The 26,905-nt window shown below is 35.2% G+C and overlaps 2 protein-coding genes across 2 annotated transcripts; both read left to right on the forward strand.

Moving 5' to 3' along the window:
* Positions 1-1,121: 1,121 nt before the first annotated feature.
* OR51V1 (olfactory receptor family 51 subfamily V member 1) lies at positions 1,122-2,102 on the forward strand. The gene has a single exon (XM_014790152.2). It carries the CDS (start codon positions 1,122-1,124, stop codon positions 2,100-2,102), a length of 981 nt encoding a protein of 326 aa, XP_014645638.2.
* A 15,301-nt stretch (positions 2,103-17,403) lies between these two features.
* Positions 17,404-18,363, forward strand: LOC101402890 (olfactory receptor 52Z1P-like). The gene has a single exon (XM_004434103.3). The coding sequence runs from the start codon at positions 17,404-17,406 to the stop codon at positions 18,361-18,363; it is 960 nt and encodes a 319-aa protein (XP_004434160.3).
* Positions 18,364-26,905: the final 8,542 nt, after the last annotated feature.

Raw genomic sequence — 26,905 nt, forward strand, 5'->3', positions numbered from 1 at the left:
TTCCAATCTTGAGAATAGCAGGTAGTAAGCAAGAAAAAGCAATTGTTCATCCTTTCAATAAATACATATTAAATGAATGCTTAACCAACTGATTAAATAAGTAAATACGTGGGTTGAGAACACTGGGTTGATGCTAGAAGCTGAATGTCTTCAGTCTAAGTCTCTATGTCACAAGGACACAAATGAGTTGAACACCTCAAGGGGCAAAAGCTCCTGCGGGAAATCATTCACCAAAGGTCTTATGCAGAAATATTCCCCTCTGCCTACCACCAAGGAAGAAAAAGTAATTGTCAGCTATGTCATCTGGAGTGGGAATAAACAGGGACATATTCACTGGATACTATCTGGAGGAAAAATATACTTGAAGACAGCACAAATTGGAAAATTATGGGTACAAAGTGACTACTTAAATGGATTTTGTATACTTAAAGATCAAATATTACTCTTCACTTTAAATGCTTAGTGAATTGGAAGGAGGAAACTAATAATTATTTTGAGAACCACAGCTCTCAATTTTACAGGTACACCATCTCACCAGCATCCTTGGGAAAATGTCTCAGGCATTATATCCTTTCTGAAAATTTGCTGCCTACATTAGTCTATTTATTGTTACATGTGAATTTGTGTGTGTGTGTGTGTGAGGAAGATTAGCCCTGAGCTACCATCTGTTGCTAATCCTCCTTTTTTTTGCTGAGGAAGATTGGCCCTGGGCTAATGTCCGTGCCCATCTTCCTCTACTTTATATGGGTAGCATGGCTTGATAAGTGGTGTGTTGGTCCATGCCTGGGAACCAAACCCATGAACTCAAGGCCGCCAAAATGGAAAGCGCTAACTTAACCGCTATGCCACCAGGCCGGCCCTTAAGTGACTTTCAAGGATGTCTCTGCACCCTGCCAGTGGATGAATAATGGCTCTTAAATGACTTCAGGAGAACACCATTCTCTTCCAGGCAGCAGATAATATGCCTCTAAAGAACAGAGTTGTTTGGTTATATTTTGTAAAGTTGGTTAACTTTTAGCACAATTTTGTTTACTCAGAAATTTCATCTAACTCATCTGAAATTGGAGCATTTCCTTTGAAAATACTTGCTTGCTGTCTTGAGGAAGGATCTCAGTTCCAGAATGATTGCTTCAGTAAACCGTAGCACGAATTCCTCCTCCTTCCTCCTCACTGGATTTTCTGGCCTAGAGCAGCAACATCCCTGGATCTCCATTCCCTTCTTCACCATCTATGCCATGGTGCTTTTGGGTAATTGCATGGTGCTCCATGTGATCTGGACTGAGCCTAGCCTGCACCAGCCCATGTTCTACTTTCTGGCCATGTTGGCCCTCACCGACTTGTGCATGGGACTGTCCACAGTGCACACGGTGCTAGGGGTCCTGTGGGGGTTCATTCGAGAGGTAAGCCTGGATACCTGCATTGCCCAATCCTATTTCATCCATGGTCTTTCCTTCATGGAGTCCTCTGTTCTCCTTACTATGGCCTTTGATCGATACATTGCAATTTACAATCCACTGCATTATTCCTCCATCCTGACTAATTCCAGGATTATCAAAATAGGGCTCACCATATTAGGTAGGAGCTTCTTCTTTATTACACCTCCAATCATCCGTCTGAAATTTTTCCATTATTGCCATTCCCACAGCCTCTCTCACTCGTTCTGCCTGCACCAGGACCTTCTCCGCCTAGCCTGCTCAGACATCCGATTCAATAGCTCCTATGCCCTCATGCTGGTCATTTGCACACTGTTGTTGGATGCTGTTCTTATCCTTTTCTCCTACGTCCTGATTCTTAAGTCAGTCCTGGCAATTGCCTCTCAGGAGGAGCGGCATAAGTCATTTGAGACCTGCATCTCCCACATTTGTGCTGTCCTTGTGTTCTACATCCCTATCATTAGCCTAACAATGGTCCACCATTTTGGCAAGCATCTCTCCCCCATGGTTCATGTCCTTATGGGCAACATCTACATTCTTTTCCCACCTTTGATGAATCCCATCATCTACAGCATCAAGACCCTACAGATTCGTAGCAGAATGCTCAGACTCATCTCTGAAAATATATTGAGATACTCAGGTCTTTTAAAAACAAAACAGTCACAATAATAAATACACAAAAATCAATAGAAAAAATAAATTTTAGTAGAATTAGAGCTTTAGCCCTGAGTTCACGATCCTTGATTTTAAAACACTTTAAATGTAGTCAGATCACCTACAAACAAGTCCCATCTTAACCTATGTCCTAGAAGTGAGTTGTTCTAGGTCTGGGGTGTGAAACTCCATCTGAAACATACTATAAATTCCCTACCAACAGTTGATTGTGTAAAACAAGACATACATGGGTCGTGCCATGAATATGACCATATTCAGGAAAGTCTAAAACTGGTTAACGTGCCTAAAATGGAGTTTCAAGCACATTATTTGCAATAAAACAAAGCAAAATTCAAATTCTAGGTCCTCTAATTTCAAAAGAAGTGGATAACTTGAAGCTTCTTTAATTCTCTGAGATTCAGTTAATTAATCTTCAAAATGGGCAAAATACCCAACTCACAAGAATGTTGTGATAACTATATGGACCAGAATTATTCAATAGAATTTGTCTAAGATGATAGAGATTTGCTATAAGATATAATAATATAGACCAGCATAAAACAACAGCTACATATGGCTATTGAGCACTTGAAATGTAGGTAGTCTAACTGAAAGACTACATTTTCAATTCTGGTTAATTGTAGTTAATTTATTGTATTGTATTGGACAGTGCAGATATAGGGTATAAAGAAGACGTATAACAAAATATGACTTTGGATTCAACTTTTATGTCTACTTTAAGTCAGAATCTTCACTTGTTATATTTTGTCTGTGGACTCCATTTCCACTGGGCTAGAAGTGGATTTTGCTCTGAATTTTTAGCTTTTAAATCTAAAGAGAAAAATGTTCTGAACAGATGAAACTTTATGCTTACAGCTGATTCTGAGTTCAAGAGAAAAACATAAAAGAACATAAACAGGTTTCCATCTAAGTAATTTAGTCCAGTTTTCAAAAGGAGGAAAGAAAGAAAGTAATCACTTAGGTGTCTGTGCAGGAATAAAGAGAAAATAATTGGTGTAATATTCCTATAATCTATTAGGTACCTTAGGAGGAAAGCACTCTCAACAGATCAATGCAGCAGAGTAATTTTACACCATGAAAGCAAGTAGTTCTTAATATTTTTGGATGTAAACCTAAACCTATGTATTTAAAACTTGCATTTGAAACCTGTGTTTACATCTTTCCTTCATTTATTATATTTCATTTAATTAAGAAATCTCTCTTTATTGACTCAGGCTAGAAAACAAAAATACAGGCTCTAGTTTCCAATAGCTTAAGCCTCAAAGTGGGGAAACAGTTCCTGGACAGAACAAAGTATCTTGGCCAGAAAGATGAATGTAAAATTATCCCTAGGAGAATAAATTAAGACTCCTTGTTTAGAGTAGGAGGATAATTAGAAGTAAAAGAGAGTGAATTTCCTAATATCAATGAGGATCTAGTCTACTTTCTGCCAAAGCCACCAGAACAAGTATAAGGTAGGATCCAAAGTGGGGGATGAAAAATGATTTGTGTCCTAATTGCTAATTTCAATGTGACTCCTTCTCTTGCTATATAATCATAATAGCTATAATTCATTAAGTTAATATGAATGTCAGGTACTATTCTAGGAGTCTTTATGATAATAAATATCTGCATGATTCATACTGGGAGACTAGAACATGGCTAATTTGTCAAGATTTGTATGGCTTAGTTTTAGAATGAAACAGCAGTTAGCTGCTGAATCTTCAGAGGTCCTGTAGGTGTCTCATAGGTAATCTGCGGTTACACATTGCTCAATGGCTCAACAAACTTCCCTTCAATGTTTTGACACAGCGTAATCACTTCTCCTCAGAACTGACTCAATCTTAGGGAAGCAGAGGCCTCTGCAGTAGCAGGATATGCTTTCCACTGGCCAAGCATGACGGAAGGACCAACACGAACTTACGTTGTGTTAAAAGAATAGAGTTATATGTCTAACACACATGAGTTATTGGTTTAAGAGTTATGTTTAATATGGTGAGGGGGAGGATTCATTTGAGGACTTCATACTATGCGTATCTGTACCTCAGATTATGGCAATTTATAGAATATGAACCAAAATAGTTGGAAATAATGGCTGTGTAAAAGAGGTGTGAAAATATCTGGTGTACTCTCAGAAATCACAGCTTATTTTAGAACTATGTAATTGTACTATGATGATGAGATTTACAAAGAACTTCAAAATGTTTTGAAATCCACGACCTAATGGTGGGAGGTCAGCCAAAGGAAGGAAAATGAGTAAAGGAAGCTGATGAAAGTAAATTTTCTTCGATTCCTGGGTTTTACACAGGAAGGGACAGATTTGGAAAGTTTGTACTTTGGATTGTTCTTTCTATAAAGGCCTCTATCTTGGAACACTGACTTATAAAATAACTAAACCTTTTCCTAGAGAGGAAAGGCAATTTCAGAGTCATCAACTCAGGTTCTGGCACTGAGAATATATAGACTTATTACAAATGTTAAAACAAATATAGACTTATTACAAATTACATCTGGCACTTCACAGCCTTTTGAGAAACTAGGTAGAAACATTCTTCTGCAGATTCCAGAAAGCCAACTTCTAAGGAATAAGAAACCTGTTATCCACAAATTAGGCAGTCTCTGGGGCTGTTAATGTGGCAGCCTGAAGAGCCACTGAGAAATAGTACCCTTGTAGGATTTGACTTCACTATAAGGCCTGCAAGGCTACTGTGTGAGTAGGAAACACTACCAAAACGTCCACAGTGAGTTTAGGGAAACACACGTTCTCTTCTTTTTGCTTTTGTTATAGGTAGACATATTGTACAATGCTCCCTTATACGACCTCCCAACTAATAAGGAGAAAGCTAAAGGATATTGGTAGGGGTGAGGTGACAGAAGTAGGATGCAGGAAATCAGAAGGTCCAGGCTCAGCTGGTATTCATTTTGGTCTCACATCAAAAAGCCAAGGTCCAGAATGGGAGAGATCAGTGATTCTTAGAAGAGAGGAAACATGTTTTTAGTAAAAATAATCTGCTGATAATAAATCCACACGCAGATGCTCACTGTATTCTGTACCTCGTAATTTTCTTAGGTCTAACAAACTTTATTGTTAAATAGACTTAGAAGATTTTCTACCTGGGGTGTGTCTCTATTCTCTAGGATATTTGTGACCGCTACTTGAAAAAGGCAGAATCTGCTAGACTAATGAATAGAGATCTCTAGAAAATGCGTCCATTTTCTAGAATGAGTCTTGTGGAAATTTAGAAAATAATACGAACCTAGCCAAGAATTCCTTTGCAGTGGGAATTGGTGTTTTAAAGCTTTTCTACTAAAAGTGTGGTTTCTTGTCCTGTAGCATCAGCATCATCTGGGAGCTTGTAGGAAATGCAGAATCTTGAGCTCCAGTCCAGCCCTACTAAATCAGAATATACAGTAGTTTGGGGGATGTTGGTAGTGTTCTCTTTCTTGGTCAGAGTGTTGGTTATAAGCTTTTGTTGAATTTGTGGCAATTAATCAAGTTTTATCTTTTTGTGTGTGTGTGAGGAAGATCAGCCCTGTGCTAACATTTGCCAATCCTCCTCTTTTTTTGCTGAGGAAACTGGCCCTGGGCTAACATCCGTGCCCATCTTCCTCCACTTTATATGGGACGCTGCCGCAACATGGCTCGCCAAGCGGTGCATCAGTGCGCGCCCGGGATCTGAACAGGTGAACCGCGGGCCGCCGCAGTGGAGCTCACACACTTAACCGCTTGCGCCACCGGGCCAGCCCCAAGTTTTATCTTTATTTATCTACCTTTCTGTGCTTAATTTAATAAAAAAATACAAATTTAAGGAATTTGAAAGTGTCGGTTTACAAGTAAATCTGACAGATTGAATATATATTTTTATTTCTGCTACTTTCTATAATCCGCTAAAACTGCAGATGTACACAGAAAGACATTGTAAGAGGAAATGCTAGCAGTGTTTATGTAAACAAATTTTATAAATATAGAAATCTTAGATATTATTCTTGAAAGACAAAACAGGATTGATAAATCTGAAATCTAGGTACCTACAGATGGAGGTATCAATGAGAAGAAAAATGATCTGCACAGAACAATCCTGGAAAAACACAGAAATTTCTTATCAGATATTGGTGAGGGGTGAGGTTGAGAATGGTAGAAAAGGTGAACATCTGTGTGAGGTTTCCTAACTAAAGTACTCAGAATCCCACTCCTTTTTAATTTCGACAAAATAATTGGTCTCTGTAGTAACTAAATCAAGTACGATCCAGATGTAAATATAAAGGATACTATGAATGAGATATCACATGTAAAAGAGATAGATTATGTAAAATAATACATATTGAATTCTGAAGTCCATGGAAAACTTTTCCTCATTCATCTCCTAAAATGCTAAGCAGACTGATATTCCACAGTTACATGATCGTAGAATTATTCTCTATATAATTTGTCTCAAAAGAAAAGACTAACAGATACTGGCATTTGAGTATTCACTCACCGAATTGGGTAGGCTCCTTCCTCATCAGCCTACAAAGTAACTGACTAGGCAACAAATCCTACCATGTTCATAGAAATTCCTACTAGGTCCTTGGTCTCTTACCATGAAATACAGATGGGTAGCCAAGAATTACCAGGGATATAATTAAATCCACCAATACAAAAATGACATATCCCAAATACAGTTTAAAAAAGAAAATTAACCAAGTGGAGCAGAGCTTATTCAGAGCAGACAACAAAATTCAAAAAGAAAAAGTCCATAATTGATACTCTTAATGAAATAGTCATATTAGATCCTTGATATAAGAACAGATTATTATTAATAGGAAACAATCAGAGAACACAAAAGATTATTTGTAAATTAAACGATATGAGAGATGAAAGGAAAACCAATAGAAGTTTCAGGAGATAAATTTAAGAAAACAGAACAAAAGGACAAAGTGATAAATATGGGGACTGAGAGGAAAAATATATATAGGGTCAACCCAAGAACACCAACATTGCACTAATAGGAGGTCTAGGAAGACAAAAAAAGAAAAATATAGGAGGAATTTATTAGAATTAAGAAGTTATTAGGAAATTATACAAGACTTTTCCCAGAACATAATGTCATAAGTCCAAATTGAGAGTATCCACCAAGAACCAAACAAAAAAAAAAAAAAAAAAAAGAATATAATTTCATAGTAAATTAAGAGAATGAAAAGACAAGCCACAGACTGGCAGAAAATATTTGCAAAATACATATCTGACAAAGGATTATATCAAAAATATACAAATAAATTTTAAAACTCAACAATAAGAAAATAAACAACTGAAAAAGTAGGCAAAAGATCTGAACAGACACTTCAACGAAGAAGATATACAAATAGCAATGAGCATATGAAAAGATGTTCAAAATCATTTGTCATTAGGGAATTGCAAACTAAAACAACAAAGAGACATCACTACACACCTATTAGAACGGCTAAACTCCAAATCACTGACACCACCAAATGCTAGTGAGGGTGTGGAGCAATAGAAATTCTCAATCATGGCTAGTGAGAATGCAAAATACTATAGCATTTGGAAAGACAGTTTGGCAGTTTCTTACAAAACTAAACATAGTCTTACCATGTGATCCAGTGGTTGCACTCTTAGACATTTTACACTAGTGAGTTGAAAACTTGTGTCCTCACAAAGTCGTGCACAAGAATGTTTATAGCAGCCTTATGTATAATTGCCAAAAATTGGAAGCAACTAGGATGAATGAATAAACAAACTGTGGTACCTCCATACAATGAATGTTATTCTTTGATTAAAAAAGAGAGAGAGAATTAGCAAGCTTTGAAAAGACGTGGAAAAACCTTAAATGCATATTGCTAAGTGAAAGAAGCCTCCCTGAGAAGGCTACATATTTATACGATATCAACTATATGACATTCTGGAAAAGGCAAAACTATAAGAAATAGTATAAAGATCAGTGGTTGCCAGGGGTTTGGGGAGAGGGAAGGAGGGAGGGAGGGATGAATAGATGGAGCACAGGGGATTTTTACGGTAGTGAAAGTGTTCAGTATGATACTGTAATGGTGAGTATATGACATGTATTTGTCAAAACCATAGAACTGTAAACAAAAAGAGTGAACTCTAATGTAAACTATGGACTTTGGGTAATAAAAATGTATCAACACTGGTTCATCAATTATTTAAAAAAGTAAAAAATCATACTTAGACACATTATTAAATTTAATATAACATTGGAGTAAGCAGGATATACTAATAACTTCAAAAGGAAAATGAATATATAAGTAAACACACAGCTTATATCTGAAGGATCAAAAAGCAGAATGGCACTTCCTATTTCAACACCAACACAGGGATCTAGAGGATAGTGTGAAATCCCTTCAAAATTTTGAGGGAAGCTACTGGGATCCTAGAAGTTAACAGTAGTCACTTATATCTGAATATGTCTACACATTTCTCCCCGCCCCACTTCCTCAACCCATAGTGATCAAAAGAAGAGCAAACATAATGACCTATATTTTTACATATGGGGAAATAAACAATCCCAAACCTTCAAAGCCAGCTCCAGAATCTACACCAGAACACAGACTTTACAAGGAAAGAAGAAGGTTGGGGAGCAGTAGCCTACTGTTAGTGAATGGCTGATAATAACACCTCCACACACACCAAAAAAAAGAGTCCACCCTAATGGTGTAAAATAGTGAGAGCAGGTCTGAGACCTTTTGAATCAGATATTCCCCAACTGAGGAATTAAAAAGAATAGTTAAAAAAATTGCATGGAAATAGGCTTACAAGCAGTCTTGAGAAAGTGTTGATTTTGTGGCAGAAGGGACAATACTTGGAAGGAGAAGAAGCCATCTGGAGGCTTGGTGGTGGAGGAAGAGAAAGCAAGGAATCAAAATTAAAGTAACAGAACTGAATCACAGGAAGAGAAGACACACCATCCATGTCCAAACCAAAATTAGCAGCATAGAATGAAGGAGCTGCCATTCACTCCACTGACAGAAAGCAGTGTCAGTTAAAACAAAGAACTAGTAAGCTACCTTACTCTTCTACCTACAACCGTTATTGATATTCCAGGAAAACACAAGACATTTCAAAAGAACAGTCTATGAAAAATAGAAAACAAAAATAAAAATGTTTCTGCTGATGAACGTTCTATCTCCCCCACCTGAAACTATATACACACACTCACACATACATATCATAGAAAAACTACAAAATATTCCGCCAATCTAAAGTAACTATCTTCCTGAATAATTTGTAGATATGGGAATGAAATAAGAAAATAAAAAACTTAGAACAGAAATGGACAAAAAATGGATGATAAGATTAAGAATTTTTTGAAGTCAGGATAGAAAATGAAGAAAAAAATCATTTTAGAAATAGTTACTACATTATTATTGTAATCTATTGTGTAACAAACCACCCCAAAACTTAGTATCTTAAAACAACAATGATTTGTTGTTTCTCACAATTCTGTGGGTCAATAATCCAGGTAGGGCCTGACTATATGGTTCTGCTTCACAAGGAAGTTGCTGTGGTCACTCGGTAGGCAGCATTCAGCTAGGAACTGGGCTGAGCTGGAAGGTCCACAGAGACTTCATTCATGTGCCTGGTGACTCGGTGCTCCTCCACATAGTCATACTCTCTCTACATGAATAACTTAACTTCTCCATATTATGGTGATCTCAGTGTAGTCATATTTTAAACACTGGTGGCTGGCTTTGAATTAGAAACAAAGCAGAAGTTGCCAATCTTCTTACTATTTTGGCTCAGTAACCGAAGAACGTCACCATCACTCCTGCCACGTTATTTGGCCAAAAAACTACCTTGAATCCCAGATTCAAGGGGAGGAGAAACAGGCTTCACTACTGATGATTGCAACGGCACACACACACAGAGAAGGGAAAAAGTGATTATAGCCCTCTCCTCAGATTTCCTTCCACAGTGTCCAAAAGAAAATAGTGAAAATACAGTAACAGGAATTGAAAAAAGGAATAATAATCAAGAAGCAAAAAATTAGTGTAAGAGTCAGTGATAGGTACAGAAAAGAAAGAAAATATTTGATACATGTATAAATAGATTCTCTGGAAAATAAAAAAAAAAAGCAAAGCCAAACAATAAAACAAAACTAAAATTAAAATTATAATTTAAGAAGTAATTCTGGAAACAAATAGAAAACTTTGATCTTTACATTGAAAGAGCTTATTTTATACAGCAAACAACCCAGAAAATTCTATTGCATTTAGAGAAATGTTATGACACCTGAGATAGTGTAAAAAAAAAAAAAAAAAGCTCAGATTGAGAAACAAAAATCCACCTTTCCATTCATCAGGCTAGAATAAAAATGAGAGATACAGTCATCTGCTGCAAAGTTAATAGGAAACTATATTTCATTCAGGGAAAGCTGCAGCTATAATGCATCATAATAATCTCCTCTTTGGGTAACTACTGATTTCTTACTGAGATACTTTGTTCTCTAAAATTATAAACTATCAGACAGAGTAGCAGCCTTGGCATACAACTCAGGTGCAGAGCTTCAAAAAAGGGACACCTGAGCACAACCTTCCACACTGCACTTTGCAGTTCAGATCTGATGTTTGCCCTTTTGAACATTCCTGCTTTGCTTCGAGCCTATTAAAATATGGTTTTATTTGATGAGTTTGGACATGTGCATACACCCATGATATCATCACCACAATCAAGGTAATAAACATATTCATCACCTCCAAATTTTCCTTGTGTCCCTTTGTGGTATTTGTTTGTTTGTTTGTTGTGATAAGAACAATTAACATGACATCTACCCTCTTAAGCACAAGACATCATTGTGTAAAATTGTATACATTAAATATGTGCAGCACTTCGTATATCAATTATACCTGAATTGAGCAGTAAAAAAACATGGATTTATTTAAATTTTATCTAAATCTCATCATTCCTTAGAAACCTACAATAACTCTATCGTTTTCTTTGATTGGGGAAATGCTCTCTGGTTCTTCTGCTGTGCTGTCTTCGTCATTGCGATGAGTCAATAAACCTCATTTTGTCAACTACAGGTTGTTCCTGGTGTCTTTATACATCCTCATATGTGTATCAAGTCATGTTTTCTTCAATCTTCAAGTTTTGGATCCTTATTTCTACTGAATAACATACCAAAAATTCCTATGGCATATAAACACAGTACTATAAATTTGAAAAACTAGTAATCAAATACATTTTATATACTATATTACTTAATGCATTTCCTTTAGTTGTACCTTTCATTCTTCACCTATTACTCTGTCAATCTGTCTTATCTTGCTTTGGAAAACATCCACCCATACATTCCATTATATCCTTTTCCCTTAATAAGTGTTCCTCAATCAAATTTGAATGCTCAAGAAAAAACAAATAGTGAATAAATTATGGGACATCCATTTACTTAGTATTATACAGCTGTTACAAACAATGAAATAGATTAATATTTATTGAATTGGGGATTGTCTATGATTTATTAAGTGAAAAAAATTAAGATGCTAAACAAAACATCCAATATATTTCTATTACAATAGCACACACTGAGAAAAAGTTTTCATACCGCCCTGATCACATTGATTATCATAGGAAGGAGGAAAAGAAGACTATTGAAGTTTGCTTTATGTACCTGACATTGTTTGATTTGTTATAATACGTATTACTCTTGTAATTAAATAAAATCCAATAAGATATAGTAAATTGAAAAAATAAATAAAGCAAAAGAAAGGATTGAATTCTGTTTCTTTTAATACAAGCTGTCACATTACCTCTATGCAAGTTTGCCTATGTACAGCATCGATATTATGATATATTAGAAAAAGCAGAAACTTCCTTAAGCCTTAAGGAAGGCTCTGGCATAGTCATCCTCAAAACAAGTTATCTAGTAACTTGTTATTAGCTAGTTTAAGAGATACTACATTAGTGATTCTTCCCAGATAAAGATCTTCACCAAAGTGGTTTACCAACTGCATGTGAACAGAATAGTGGCTGTTGCTAAAACTATTCTTCAATGTGGCAGAACAAATTATTTTGAGAAAAGGTCAAGGCTTCAGAAATACTGCTCCCAACCACTGAGAAATTCTACTTCTTACCAATGAAAAGGAAATAATTAAGTAGTTCTGCTCTCTTTCCTAACACCAATTCCTAGCTGCATTAGCTGAAGAATGAGAAGAAAGCAGGGATCCACTTATGTCTAAATTAGCTGTTCAAAATAAGGACTGTCTGGGATTCCTTTCTATTCTTTACCTATTTAGGCCGTATAGGAAGATGAAGACTGTCATTAGAATTTCTCTGTCTCATTTCTTGGTTGAGGTACTAACATTCAGGACTCTGACTTGCCTATAAAATAGCTATCTAGGATCAGTTTGGATAATCTTAAATGTTGAAGCAGATTTAGAACTAAAATCCCAATCAGTCCAACATCTCCAGTTTACAGAATATAAAGCAGAGACCCAAGGGATTTCTACCCCTATTTTAGTTTCAGGGCCACAACCCCTTATCCATTCTCTTGAAATCCACTGAACTTTGAAACTTGAAGTTTTTGGCTGCACAACCTGACCTAAAGTGATTGTAAAACCTGACATGAACTGGTGTGAGGATATTTATCACCTTTATTTATCCTACATAGTTAAATATTCATATGTTCTTTGAAATAATATCAATCTATTTGATTATGAATAACTCATCAAGACCCCATGGATACTGTTACCTAATATCAAGAATATGAGTTTTCTAAACTCTGGAAAATTATTTTCCTAAAACATGTGGCCTAAAGATTTCAGATAATGGACTATAGACATCTGAAAGAGAGACTAAATGTATCTGAGATCATTTTCTACCAAAACCTTTTGATCAAAAAATAATACATAACTCTTCAAAGAGACTTGGCAACTAGAGCTATAGAGTCCCACAAATTTGGAAGTATCAGAATAAGTTATCAGTAGAGCCTACAGCCTGCACCTGTAGGTCCTATTCTTTGTTCTTCTGGTTACCACCAGACAATCAGATGCAGAGGCCAATTTCTATTGTCACCTAATTCCTCACTATACTTCCTCAATCTCTTTTCCTCTAATATACTTTGGTTCCCTTAATTTGTTTTCCAAGGATAGGTGGGAAAAGCACTGTTCCTTTTTTCTTTTCAAAACTGGAAGGAGAAACTATCCAGGTAACTATCATTTATTGTTTCAAGACCTTTGGATAAAAAGCATTTGAAATACAAGGACCATTTAGTGTCTCACTTTCCATACATCACTCACACTCATGTAAATAAGATACGGCCTCTCTCAGCCAGTGAGCACAAGATGTCTAGGTAATCGATTGGGGATTTGGGCTCTTGCCTGGTGTTGATCATCCAATCAAGGTCAGCTGATGATCAGTCATCATATTTATAGGGAAGATATACTAAAGTTGGTGAAAAAGGTTTTCAAGAAGTCTTTGCTAAATACCAGCAAATTGTGGATATTTGGAAGGCTCCACTTGAGAATAGTTAATGAGAAAATATCTTCCTCCACAAATCCCTTGCACCTGCATGGAGTCAGTTTTGAGTCTCATTAATAAGTTGGAATTTGTCTTTATTTATTCTTTCCTCCTTCTGGATCCCTCATTAAAGTGACCTTCAAAAGATGAAAAGGATCTCTACAGTAGCTGATTGCATTTTTGGACCCCTCTGGTGCTGAGAAATCCTACCACGTGACCAATGGAAGAGAGAGGAATCTTCTAAGGAGCCTTAAAATTTCAAGGTAAATAAGAGTACAGAATCCAGTTTTAGGTAACTTCTAAGAAGAGTACAATTCTTCCTCCACATGCGGCATTGACACCTTATATTTGCAGATGCCTGCATGGGAACAGGATATCATTGCAGTAGCATGAGTCTCTGACGTGAAAAGGAAACTTGGATATTTATCTGTAAGTGTGTATTAACTTGGGTGTCCAAGAGTGCATGCCAGAGGAAAAAAAATGGACAAATTGTAGAGGGAGAGAAAGCAGGGGGGATTATCCCTGAGTACAATTTACTAGAGCCAGCTCTAGGCCATCTCTTTCTATGAAAGGAGTAAAATTCAATCCTCTAGGGTCTGAAGATCTTGGGCTTGAGAGGTGCCTAGAAGGAGGTATAAATAGACCATTCCAGATTTACTATTTGTGTTTTGGGCATCTCCTTGCTTTTATTTTTTCTCCACTCAACTATTTAAATATCTTCAGGATCCTAGAAAATACGGGTAAGTAAATTGAGTTACGCTCAGTGAAGACATGTAGAAAAAGACGCCAGAAAAAAAAGTCAAGAAACTGCAGAAGCTGTCATTCTTCCTAGAACTTAATCATCTTGCTTTTGCCTCAACCCTGACCTGTGATGTATTGGACGTGGCTTTAGCTGGATTTGATCTGCAATTGTAGCATCTCTTTGTGCTCTTTTATTAAATGAGGCCTCTGCAAAGAGCCCAGATATATTTTTTCCTTTTAGAATATGTCTATGCAGTGGTCATTTTTCTTGATATGCAGATCTGAATGTTGTGCTTAGATGTGTTGAATTTATGTTCCAGTAGCTAAAAACAAGGCTCAATGATTTTAAAAAGTTTAATAGCTAAAGATAATGTATACATGTACATATTCGTAAATATATGCATCAATTTTTCGATTGAATTGACTGAATATTCATTATGAATCAGGTGCTAGGCTAGGCACACATTAAGAAGCTGAAACTCAGAGATTTTAACTCCCTTCTCTATATAACAAAGATGTTACATTGGTGATGGGGCAAGAATAAATCTCCATTTCTAAGACAAAGTGTCTATCACTGAACTAAATTGTCTATACTTCATAAAAGTAAAATCACAGATTTGGGGTGAAAATTACCAATTGATACCAGGTGCCCAGTATAAGAAAATAAGTCTTGGCCTTTATGGAAACCTAAACCAGTTCAGTCTCTGTTTAGTGGATCATAAGCCTGAAGCCCAGAAAATTAAACTTGTTCAAGAAACAAATACTTTGGTCTTAATAATGTTAATTTTTCAAATGCCCTAATTTCACCTGTTATTGGGATAAAAATATATCTGGTTTATATAGCAACCATCCTAAGATACTAACTTCAGAATTGACTCACATTTTCGATTGGTGCTTATTTTTAGGTATTTTACAAATGAAAACTTAACTTCAAATTAGGTAAGTTTTTAATGGTCATACAACCAGAATATGACCTAGCCAGTATTTAAATGCAATTCTATGTGGCCCTAGAACCACACTATTTCTGTTAAGCACACACTGCTCTGTGCATATATGCATGATTCAGTCAGAATATGCCATCAGTAATATTACAAAATAATGCTTCCATGAGCCCCAGACCAATAAGTTAGGTAACTGGAGGTGATAATGCTATAGTAAAAACAAAACCAAATAAACAAAACAGATCACGAGTGTCCCAAAAGATCACTGGTGTTACCAAAAGATCAATTAGAAGAAAATCTGCAAAATTTGTTTTCTTCCCTCCCATCTCCATGTCTGTGTTTCTTTCTATCACTCAGACTCTTCTCTCCCCCATCTCTGATATCCTTATGATGCCCCACTCACTATAAGCCCTCTCCCCATAACTACATTTGACTGACACAAGTGGCTCTAGCATAGATCTATGTCAGATCTATGTCTTTGTATGCTCCTAAATTAATCTTTTTTCTCACTCTCTGAACATCGAAATCCCATTTAAAAGAAATTTCAAACAATTAATTTCAGCTATATGTAAATAAACAATTGGTTTATGTTTTAACAGTTTAACAATTTATGTTAAACAATTGGTATTTAATTTATGGATTAAAATACATGCAGAGACTTAAGCATCTCAACATTTTATTATAGTATGTTTAAAGAATCACATACCAACTTAAGAAAAGGCCTAATGGGCTGACCATTTGAGTTTTGTGTTTTCTAAACTGTAACTAAAAAAGTGGGTCCAAACATTTCAATTATCTAAAATGAGGGGTTGGAATATTGAACACTTAATAAAAAATAAAAGCAAAGGTAGTAACACTATACTGTACAATGATTAGTATACTGAACACAGTGAAATCAAGGGATGAAGAGGCAGTCATTCCTTAAACCCATGTACCACCTCAGAAAATAAGAAGTTGAGCTAGATTTTATTTGAGAATGAGGACTGGGGGAGGAGGGAAGCTGCTTGTCATCCATTTATTTTGTATTTATGTCTATACCTATGTTTATATCTATATGTTTATATGTACACACACATATGTGCACACACACACATACAGCCTACCCTAATGTCATATCTCCCAGCCTACCTTTTCACTCAACATCTCCCTTGCTTCTATCCTCATTCTCTTGAAACTATGCAAAATAGTAATCAGTAAATAACTCTCCGTCCATTTTATTGAAGGACTATGGACCCCTGCTTTACGATATGAAAAAATCTTTATTTGCTGCTGTTGTGGTATTTGGAAATACAAAGTATACTGTCTAATTTTCAATCAGTGATCCAAGAGGGATAGAATATTTTTCCTTCACCACATGCTATGCATATCCATTTAAAAACCCAACTCAGTTTGGCATTGAAAATAGCTTAGTTTTTAATGTTCACCTTACAATTTTAAGGAATGTATTGATTAGCAGACAGGGATCAAATTAATACACCTGTGTATCATCAATGCCTAACTTGAGGCTTCGTATCAAATCAGTGGTCAATGTTGCAGAAGGCATATATGCCATATTTCTTGAAATCTATTTTGCCAAAACCTAATTCCCTCCTTCTTCCATTAGCAGTATAACTCAATTTCACACGTGTCTGTTTTACTCAGGGATATGGTCAGTGAAAAATTTGATGACATGTTTCTGTATATAGTTTTATTTTTGTAGGCAGTATTGGATGGTGGTTAGGATCAGAGCTTTCAAATTTACCCTGTCTGACTTTGAATCCAGTGGGACCTAGGGCAAGAGGCTGAAAGTCTGTGGGACACTTTTTTTCATCTATAGGAATAATAACAATGTCCATGTCGTGGATTATTGTAAAGTTATTTTCAACAGGCTATTGTGAAGATTTAATAAGTTAATATATGTGAAATACTATGACACTTATTAAGCACTTATTAAATGTTAACTATTATTTTTTCAATATACAGGATTTAATTCTTCCATGGAAGGAGTCAGAGTGCAATTTTAGGCTAGTTAATCCATCTCACTGTCCTTTCACAGGTAAGACATATTGGGGAAAAGAAAACCTGATCAGACATCATTCAGCCTAAAGTGGTGCTCCTGAATCCTCAGTCAGCCCTGTGGTCTTTTTCATTAAAGGTACTAGGCCTGGAGTACACACAGCCACAGATGGCTCCTTTCTTTTACAATCACACCAATCCCCAGGATATGTGGTATGTCCTGATCGGAATCCCAGGACTAGAAGATTTGCACATCTGGATCTCCATCCCTATCTGTTCTATGTACATTGTGGCCGTTGTAGGCAATGTCTTCTTGATCTTCCTGATCATGACTGAGCACAGTCTCCATGAGCCCATGTATCTCTTCCTTTCCATGCTGGCCTTAGCAGATGTCTTGCTTTCCACAGCCACAGCCCCTAAGATGCTGGCCGTCCTCTGGTTCCATTCCATGGATATATCCTTTGGTAGCTGTGTATCCCAGATGTTCTTAATACATTTTATCTTTGTAACAGAATCTGCTATTCTCCTGGCCATGGCATTCGATCGCTATGTGGCCATCTGTTACCCACTGAGGTACACTACAATCTTAACCTCCTCAGTCATTGGGAAGATTGGCATAGCAGCTGTGGTCAGAAGCTTTATCATCTGCTTTCCTTTCATCTTCCTGGTACACCGACTTATGTTTTGTGGGAGAAATGTCATTCCCCATTCCTACTGTGAGCACATGGGCATTGCCAGATTGGCATGTGACGATATCAGTGTCAACATAATTTATGGCCTGACTGTGGCCCTACTGTCTACAGGACTGGATATAGTGTTCATCATCATGTCCTACACCATGATCCTTTGCACAGTGTTTCAGATACCCTCCTGGGCTGCCAGATTCAAGGCTCTTAACACATGTGGTTCCCATATCTGTATCATACTTATGTTCTATGCCCCAGCATTCTTTTCATTTTTTGCCCATCGCTTTGGGATTGAAACCATCCCTCACCACATCCACATTCTAGTAGCCAACTTCTATGTGGTGGTGCCCCCTATGCTCAATCCCATCATTTATGGGATGAAGACCAAACAGATTCAAGATCGAGTGATTTTGCTTTTCTCTTCCATCAGCACATGTTATTAAAATGAGGAATAATGCTAAATACTTAGTATTTCTGAATAAAACACATTCACACACACATTGTTTAAAAGTCTGTGTCAGTGAGGAACAGGAAGAAATGAAATTAAAAACCCTCAAACATACGTAAAAGGATAAGATCTACCAATGTTTCCAATGCATTTTCCTAATTACTTCAAGATTTTGAAAAAATATTTTAAATTAATGATATTCTCAATTCTCCTAGACATCCTGTCATCATACATTTTTACTTATTCTTAAGAATACATAAAAATAACTGAGAAAAGAGAAATATATTTTGGGATTTAACTCAGATGGACTTTTCCTATGTAGAGCTAGGACGTGGGAGTGGTAAGTCACAGAGCTTTTTTTTTACAGACAATTGAAATTCTGCTGAAATATAAAACACTTCTACTGTAATCAGCAAATACTTGGACCAATACTATGAAGCCATCATATTATAGTTATTTTTGTCTGCACCTATTCTTCAGTTAAAATGTAAGTTCTATAATCAGATATTTTCTGATTCATTGATATCTCATAAAGTCTACTGTATAAAATAGGCACATGGTTTATATTTATTAAATGAATGGATAACAGTGAATTAAAACAATAAATAAGCAACATTAAATTAACCCACCTAAGACCAAAGAGATAACTTAAAAGTTAATACTTTTTTTCTACATAATGGCGATTTTAGGCCAAAATCGTCAATAGAGCATCCAGGAATCAACAGTGACTTCACTGAGAGACTAAGGAATTGAAAACTTCCATACCCAGGCCAAAAAAAAAAAAAAAAAGGCAAGAAAATATTAAATAGGATATTTACACAGAATTTTATATAAAAAGGCTCTAATCACACTAAATGTAACTATCTATAAGCTTGCCAAAATGTACCTTAATTCCTTTATATAAAGAAAATATTTTTACAATCTCTCCTTCTTCAAGGCCTAGCACAATGCCATGAGAATGTGAAATCTGATCTTATTTACACTTAAAGAAAGAAAATAAAACACTTTGAGGTGTTTTCTTGAACATTTGCAACCTTTTTAGGGTTGGTTTATCTTCTGTTTCTATATAACATTTACGCACACACACACACGCATATATATGTATATATATGTGCGTATATATGTATATATACGTGAGTGTATATATATGTGTGTGTGTGTGTGTATATATATATATTTATGTGAGTCCATGTGCAAAATGAAAGGATATTTCCTTGACCCTTGGAGTCCTAGATAATTACCTTGGCTTGCGATATATGTTATATTTACTTTAATTTCAGCAATGGAGTCTATTTTAAGCGTAAAAGAAAATTTTGATGTTAGAAATCCTGGTTTGCCTGTCACACACTCACTGTATGAAATTGGCATGTCATGTAACTATTGGTTCTCGACTGGTAAAATGGAATTATTTTAGTATCTTCCTCATTGGTTTGATAATTAAATATGTCATATGATGTATTTGACATTTAATAAATATTAATTTTTTTAAATTTTGACAATGATGGTAATTTTTATAAGTAGAGACAGTATAGAACCCAATCCACCAAACTAAACCTAGCCATAATGCCAACAATCCATAGAAAAATGGTTGGAATGGGTCATCAGGATAGATACCAATATCACATAGAATGTTGACAAAAGTTACAAGAAACATGAAGATTCTGATTCAGGGGCAAACTCTGCAAGGAATGAAGGAGAGTAAGAGAGTAAATAGATTATAGTACAACGAGATAATATTTGATTAAAAGGAATGAGCCTTAAAAAAAGACTCTTTAATGTTTGATTTGGCAGTATGGAACTAGGAAAATGACAATTTTACATCCAGGATGTATGAAATATGATAGGAATAAAAAAATGATTGAATTGGCAGCCTTAATTTTAAAGAAACTTTCAGGTTGAGGGCTCAGGAATGTGTAGATGCAGAAAGGAGTTAGGAGATCACTGTCTGTGCTTAGGTGACAAATGCAACATCACTGAGTTGTGGCACTGGAATTTTAGAAGGGGACTTTCCATATCCTACTGTCTCCTTGACACTAAACCTTCAGCTAGTTAAAAATGACTAAAGAAGGCAGAATACTACACAAGATGGAAATGACGAGTTCTGGAGGGGCTTGGAGAAAACTGACTTGCTCTCTCAAATACTATTTAAAAAGAATGGGATGCTAAGAGATTGCTAAAGTGAGAACAGTCCTTCATAAGTGGGAGAGACTGGATAATCTGTTATTAGACTCCGAGACTCAGAGAATCAAAGGATATATTGTCCAAGTAGATGAACAGCTTTTCCCCAGAGGCAGATTTAGATAAACAACATAGTCAGAAGAACAAATGTTCCTTCCTGTGGTTTTGCTGTGCCCTAAGTGGTCTCAGACATAATGAAATTCTGTAATATGAAACACAGAGTATTAAAAAAAGGTATCCAAAAATGTGAAGAGGGTAAACAAGACCAGGATACCCAATGTCAAAACTACAGCAGAATATTGTGTTATCATTGGGTTTTTAGCTAATATAAGTCAAAGTATAGGAATTAGGAAAAACAGACACATATTCCAGATTTTTAAATTATTTTTATTTGTTTATTATTTTCCTATTCCTTAGAAAGTATACGGAAGTCAACAGAATTCCACAAGAACAGCATAAAAATATTTTATACTATATTGTGTACTTGAAATTTGCTGAGAGTATAGATCTTTGGTATTCTCACCACAAAAAAGAAAATGGTAGAGATGTGAAGTGATGAACATGTAGATATGCTAGGTTTTGTTGAATATTTCACAACATGTACCTCTATTGGGTCGTTAGGTTGTACACGTTAAATGTACACAATTTTTGATTGTCAATTATACCTCAACAAAGCTGGAGGAAAAGTCAGTAATGCTTTATAGCAGCAATAATGAATGAGAAAATAAAATAGAAAATGACCTCATTCAAAATGGTAATAAAAACGTATATATACCTAAAATAAATGTAGGAAATGTTCATTGCATAATATACCTTGTAATAATAATTGTGTCCAAAGCAATATATAAATTCAGTGTAATCCCAATTAACTAATATTATTTTATTGTTGGCATGCAGATTTTTTTTATTGTGGTAAATATATGTACCATAAAATTTGTTATATTAATCATTTTTAAGTGTACAATTTAACAGCATTAATAATATTCACAATATTGTACAACCATCACTACTATCTAATTCCAAACATTTGCATCACCCAAAACAGAAACTCTATACCTATTAAGCAATAGTTTCTCATTCCCCTGGTAATATTTAATCTATTTTATACTTCTATGAATTTGCCTATTCTAGATTTTCATATAAGTGGAATCATAAAATTGTGTGTCTTATTTGTTTCACTCAAAATAATGTTTTCAAAATTCATCCTTGTTGTAGCATGTATCCACACTTTATTTATTTTTATGGGTGCATAGTATTCCATTTGTATGTATAACTCATATTTTTTTATTCATTAATCTGTTGTTGTACACTTTGGTTGTTTCCGTCATTTGGCTATTGTGAATAATGCTGCAATGAACATTAATGTACAAGCATGTATGATTAGCTGTTTTCAACTTTTTGGGTTCATACTCAGGAATGAAATTACTGGGTTATATGGTAATTCTATGCCTAACTTTTTTTGGGAACTGTCAAACTGTTTTCCACAGAATTTGCACCATTTTACATTCCCACCAGCAACGTATGATGGTGCCAATTTTTCCATATCCTTGCCAACACTTGTCAGTTTTCTTTTTGTTTAATTATAGACATTTTAGTCAGTGTGAAGTGGTATCTCACCGTGGTTTTGGTTTGTATTTCACGTGGCGTTGGTCATTTGCATATTTTCTTTAGAGAAATGACTATTCAAGTTCTTTGCCCATTTTTTAATTGGATTGTTTGTCTTTTAGGTTTTGAGCTGATGCAGTTCTTTCTATATCCTGGACGTTAAACCCTCTCAGATATATAATTTGCAAATATTTTTCCCATTTTGTAGATTGTATTTTCATTTTCTTGATAATGTCATTTGATGCACAAAAAAAATTTAATTTTGATGAAGTCTGACTTATTTATTTATTTTCTTAATTTTGTTGCTTGTGCTTCTGGTGTCATATCTGAGAATCTATTGTCAAATCCAATTCATGAAGATTTACCTCTGTTTTTTCTAAGAATTTTATGGTTTTAACTTTTTTATTTGGGTCATTGCTCTATTTTTAGGCATGCTGGGTTTTAATGTTTGTTTGAGAGAAAATTTTAAAAATTACTTGACAAATTAGACATCAGTTTATTATAAAAACAAAATAATCACAGCAGTGAGGATATAACCAAATAGGCAGATTAAAGAGCAGAATCCAGAGTCAAGAAATAGATCCATATTATATAAAAATTTAAAATAAAATATATAGTTTCTCAAAATGTTTGAAGAAGTACAAAATTTTGGATGGAGTGAAAGTTCTCTCCTCTCTCCTGTCTCTCAATTCTATTAATATTTCTCTTTATTACTATTACTGTCTCTGTCTCCCGTTGTCATTATCTATATCACTTGCTATGTCTACAATTCTAGTTTTATCTATATCTCTATTACTGTATCTATTTTTGACTTTGTGTGTGGAATAGCTTGTTAACAATGAAAAGCATATGCTATAAAGAAAAATGTTGACTACATAAAAATTATGTGTGGCATGTATATTGTATATGACAAGAATGAACAAAGTTAAAAAACAAAAATATATTGAAAATATAAACAAAAGTTGTTCTATACTTAAATTATAGTTAATGATTTTGTAAAATTAATTATTTGTTGTCTATTTTCTTTGTTTTCGTATCTGCATTCTCTTATATTTCCTGGAAAAAGACACTGGAAAATACTAAAAACTGGGAGAAACTATCCCTGTTTTCTAATGTGTTTAATTTTTCATTTCGTGTGTTAAACACTTATTATGTTCCACATATAGTGATAAACAATTTACATATATTATCTTATCACTATTATTGTGTTTCAAACACCTGGATCTCAGATAACTTAAGTAGTTCCCCCACGATCACAAGTCTATTAAGTGTTAGAACCTTGAATTCTCTTTATTACTGTGTTAAATTGCTTTTGTTACACATTCACTCCTGTACAAAAGACAGGAAGTTATCAGATTCATCAGTCCTCAAGTTCTGCATGAAGCTATCATCTCTATGCTTATTATCACTGCCTTTTACTGCCATAAATGACCCAGCTGAGGTTTCAATTAGTTACTTCTGTGTTTGCCACGTAGCCCATGTAGGAATACACTTCCACACATTTAGTCAGATTTCTCTTCCACACTTTGTGGTTCACGTGTCCCTTGTTTCAGAAATAAATTTCCTGTATTTTTTTGTAAGGAATTATCTGAAATATTACTGTCAGGAGCTCAGAACTGGATGTACAATAACTGACTAGAGATTTATATTTTTCCATTCCCCATGTGCTTCTCAATATCTTCAGAGGAAGTTTCTCCATGACCTTTTCCATGGTTCCATTAAGTTCACACCTATAATATTCACTCTTGTTGACATCCCAGGGTTGGAGGCAGAGCATATCTGGATATCTGCCTCCTTCTGCCTGTAGTACACCATCACCTTCCTAGGAAATGGCATCATTCTTCACATTATCCAGATTGACTCTGCTTTTTACCAACTCGTGTACATCTCTCTGGCCATGCTGGCCTTTGTTGAACTTGGTGTCTTTGCTTCCACATACCTGCTGTGCTAGCCATTTTCCTTTTTGGCGTGAATGATATCAGTTTTGGTAGTTGTTTGCTCTGGATGTTTTCCATGCACTGTTTTATTTCATGGAGTCAGGTTTCCTTCCGACTATATTTGTAGGCCACTTCATTGCCATCTACAGACCACTGCATTATACAACCATCTCAACAATTCTCTGTATCACTGGGATGGGAGCCACCATTGCCTTGCAAAGTGTGAAGCTCCCATTCCCACTACTCTTTCTTCTGAAGTGTCTGCCTTTATGTGCCAAAATACCCTCACACACTCTTACTGCCTGTACTCAGATCAGATCAAATTGCCTTGTGGAGACACCATCTCCATGGCATCCCGGGTTTGTTTGTCATTAAATTCATATTTGTGATGGAATCATTGCTCGTTGTGATTTCTTATGTGTTGATTCTTCACACAGTACTAGGAGTATCTTCTAGGGCAGGATGGTGGAGGGCACTCAGCACATGTGTGTCACACTTCTGTGCTATGCTTTTGTACTACATGCACATGATCAGCCTCTCCTTGTTGTTATCGCTTTGGGCAGCATTTACCTCCACTCCACTGGTTTATTGTTGCTTATAAGTGAGCTATAAGCTTTAGTAGATGGTGAAAAGAAAAATAGCCCTACCCTTCCCCCTGAGAATAGAGAATGTCATTACTCTGAAGTAAGCTTATAGAAGGAGCCGTGGAACCTGGGCTTTTTCCTGATGATGACATCATTTGTCTATCAAATCCTTGAGTACTCAATTCATTTGTTTTTTCCCCATGAAAATAGGTAGAATGGGTCTGAGAGGTCTGTGTCCCCAGGTACATGCAATTTAGTGATATGCATTTGTGAATGTAAAGAATCAGGACACAAAAGAGTGTGTATTGCATTATTCACTTTATATGAAGTTTTAAAATAAGTATAACTAATTTAATGTCAAAAAAATCAGGACAGTGGTTACTTCAATAGGTGTAGAGGTGAGAGAATGACTGGGGAAACACATGAGGAAATTTCTGGGAAGATGGAAATGCTCTATATTGTGTTAGGGATGTAAGTTGCATGGTTGTATCCATTTGTCAAAATGATACAGCTAATATTTGCATATTTCAATGTATGCCAATTTACCTCTAAACCTGTAAACAATAATAATAAAATAATAATAATAACAGCAATAATTATTGGGTTGCATAGTGCATTATAGGGTGGCAGTATAGAAGATACAAGAATGGCATCATGTTGATAGTTGTTGAACCTGAATGATCGGTAGATGGAGGTTCACTATAATAGTTTGTTTCCTTTGTACATGTTCAAATTTTTGTAATAAAAATTTTTAAAAATATTAAATCTTCATTGAATATGTGCCGTAAAACAGAGATAACTTACAATTGTCAGAAAAAATATTTGAGTTTAGGAAACTATTTTATTTTTAATGAGCTAATTGTTAGAAAAAACAACAATCTGAAAATACTGGTTTTAGGAGGAAATGACTGAAACAAACATGAACCTTGCTTTTGTAAATAACCTTAGTTGTCATGAATCCCTAAGTGGTTGACATGCTTCTGATCAAGATGAGGGCAAGGAAGGAAGGAACAATTTGAAGTAACTCCCCTGGAGAGGGCCTGCGGGGCTCAATTTTTTTTTCAGGTGATTTTGACTTTCCACTAACTACAATGAGTATCTTCATAAACTACACAGTCTTGAACAATTACCAGTCAACCAAATAATTAAGTGAGATTCCTGTCTTAAATTTAAGTGTATAAGGTGATGGGTGGCATAACTTATATAATTTTTTTCCTGTTTTTATCTAATTTACTCAACTTATTGAATTTTCATCCTTTTTTTATATAACTATCTTTGAAAATGCTCAATTCACTGGAATCTCATAAAAATGGACTATGATATTTTTAATAGGCTAGTTTTTAATTTTTCAAGGTAGTTTGGAAGCCATTCCATAACAATAATTGACTGGCAATCTCCATCACAATCCTTTAGATAATATTATAAATCTCATTATACAAATGAAAAAACTAAGACAAACTATGTAAATTTATCAAAGTCATGCAAAGAGAAAGTGGTACTTGCAAGAACCAAGTCTGCAATTTGCTGTTGGACAGTTGAGTCAGATATACTTTTGTCCAAATTCTAGCTATCTCACTATTAATATCAATGGGACTTTGCTAATGATTTGACCTGTGTGAATTTAATTTCCTCATCCGTAAACGGGGGATAAAATAGAGTTTAGCTTTGATGGTTTAAAGATTAAATAAAATGATGCATATAAAGCAATTAGCATAGTTCCTGGTAGAATTTGCTCAAGAGGTACTTAGATTTTATTATACAATTGTCATTACTTTCCCACCAAATCAGAAGAAAATGTGTGAATCATGCAGCCAAATTGCACATTGCCTGGTAGTACCTCTATATCTTAATTTTAAATTCAAAAACATCATAAAATCATAAATTTATTTGACAAGAGCTGTACACAGTTTACCATACTAAGTGATTTATGTAGATTAAGATCATTTAATCCACAGAACAGATGTATGTCTAGATATGTGATATTGTCTCCCAGTCTGTAGCTTTATTTTAATCTTTTTAATAGCATCATTGAAAGAACAAATTTTTTTTTGATGAAGTTGAATTTATCAATATATTTTTCTTGGTTTATGCTTTTGAGTCCTTTGCTTAATACAAGGTCGCAAAAAATGTTATGGTTTCTTCTAGCAATTTTATAAGTTTAGATCTTACATTTAGATTTTTAATCCATATCAAGTTAACTTTTGTTTAGGAGCAAAGTTGATTTTCTTTTTAC

The sequence above is a fragment of the Ceratotherium simum genome, chromosome 7 (genome assembly GCF_057802395.1).
Source record: "Ceratotherium simum simum isolate JZ-2026a chromosome 7, ASM5780239v1, whole genome shotgun sequence".
Lineage (NCBI taxonomy): Eukaryota > Metazoa > Chordata > Mammalia > Perissodactyla > Rhinocerotidae > Ceratotherium > Ceratotherium simum.

Coding starts and splice junctions, on each gene's coding strand:
- OR51V1 (XM_014790152.2), top strand. CDS start 1,122: ATGATTGCTTCAGTAAACCGTAGCACGAATTCCTCCTCCTTCCTCCTC.
- LOC101402890 (XM_004434103.3), top strand. CDS start 17,404: ATGGCTCCTTTCTTTTACAATCACACCAATCCCCAGGATATGTGGTAT.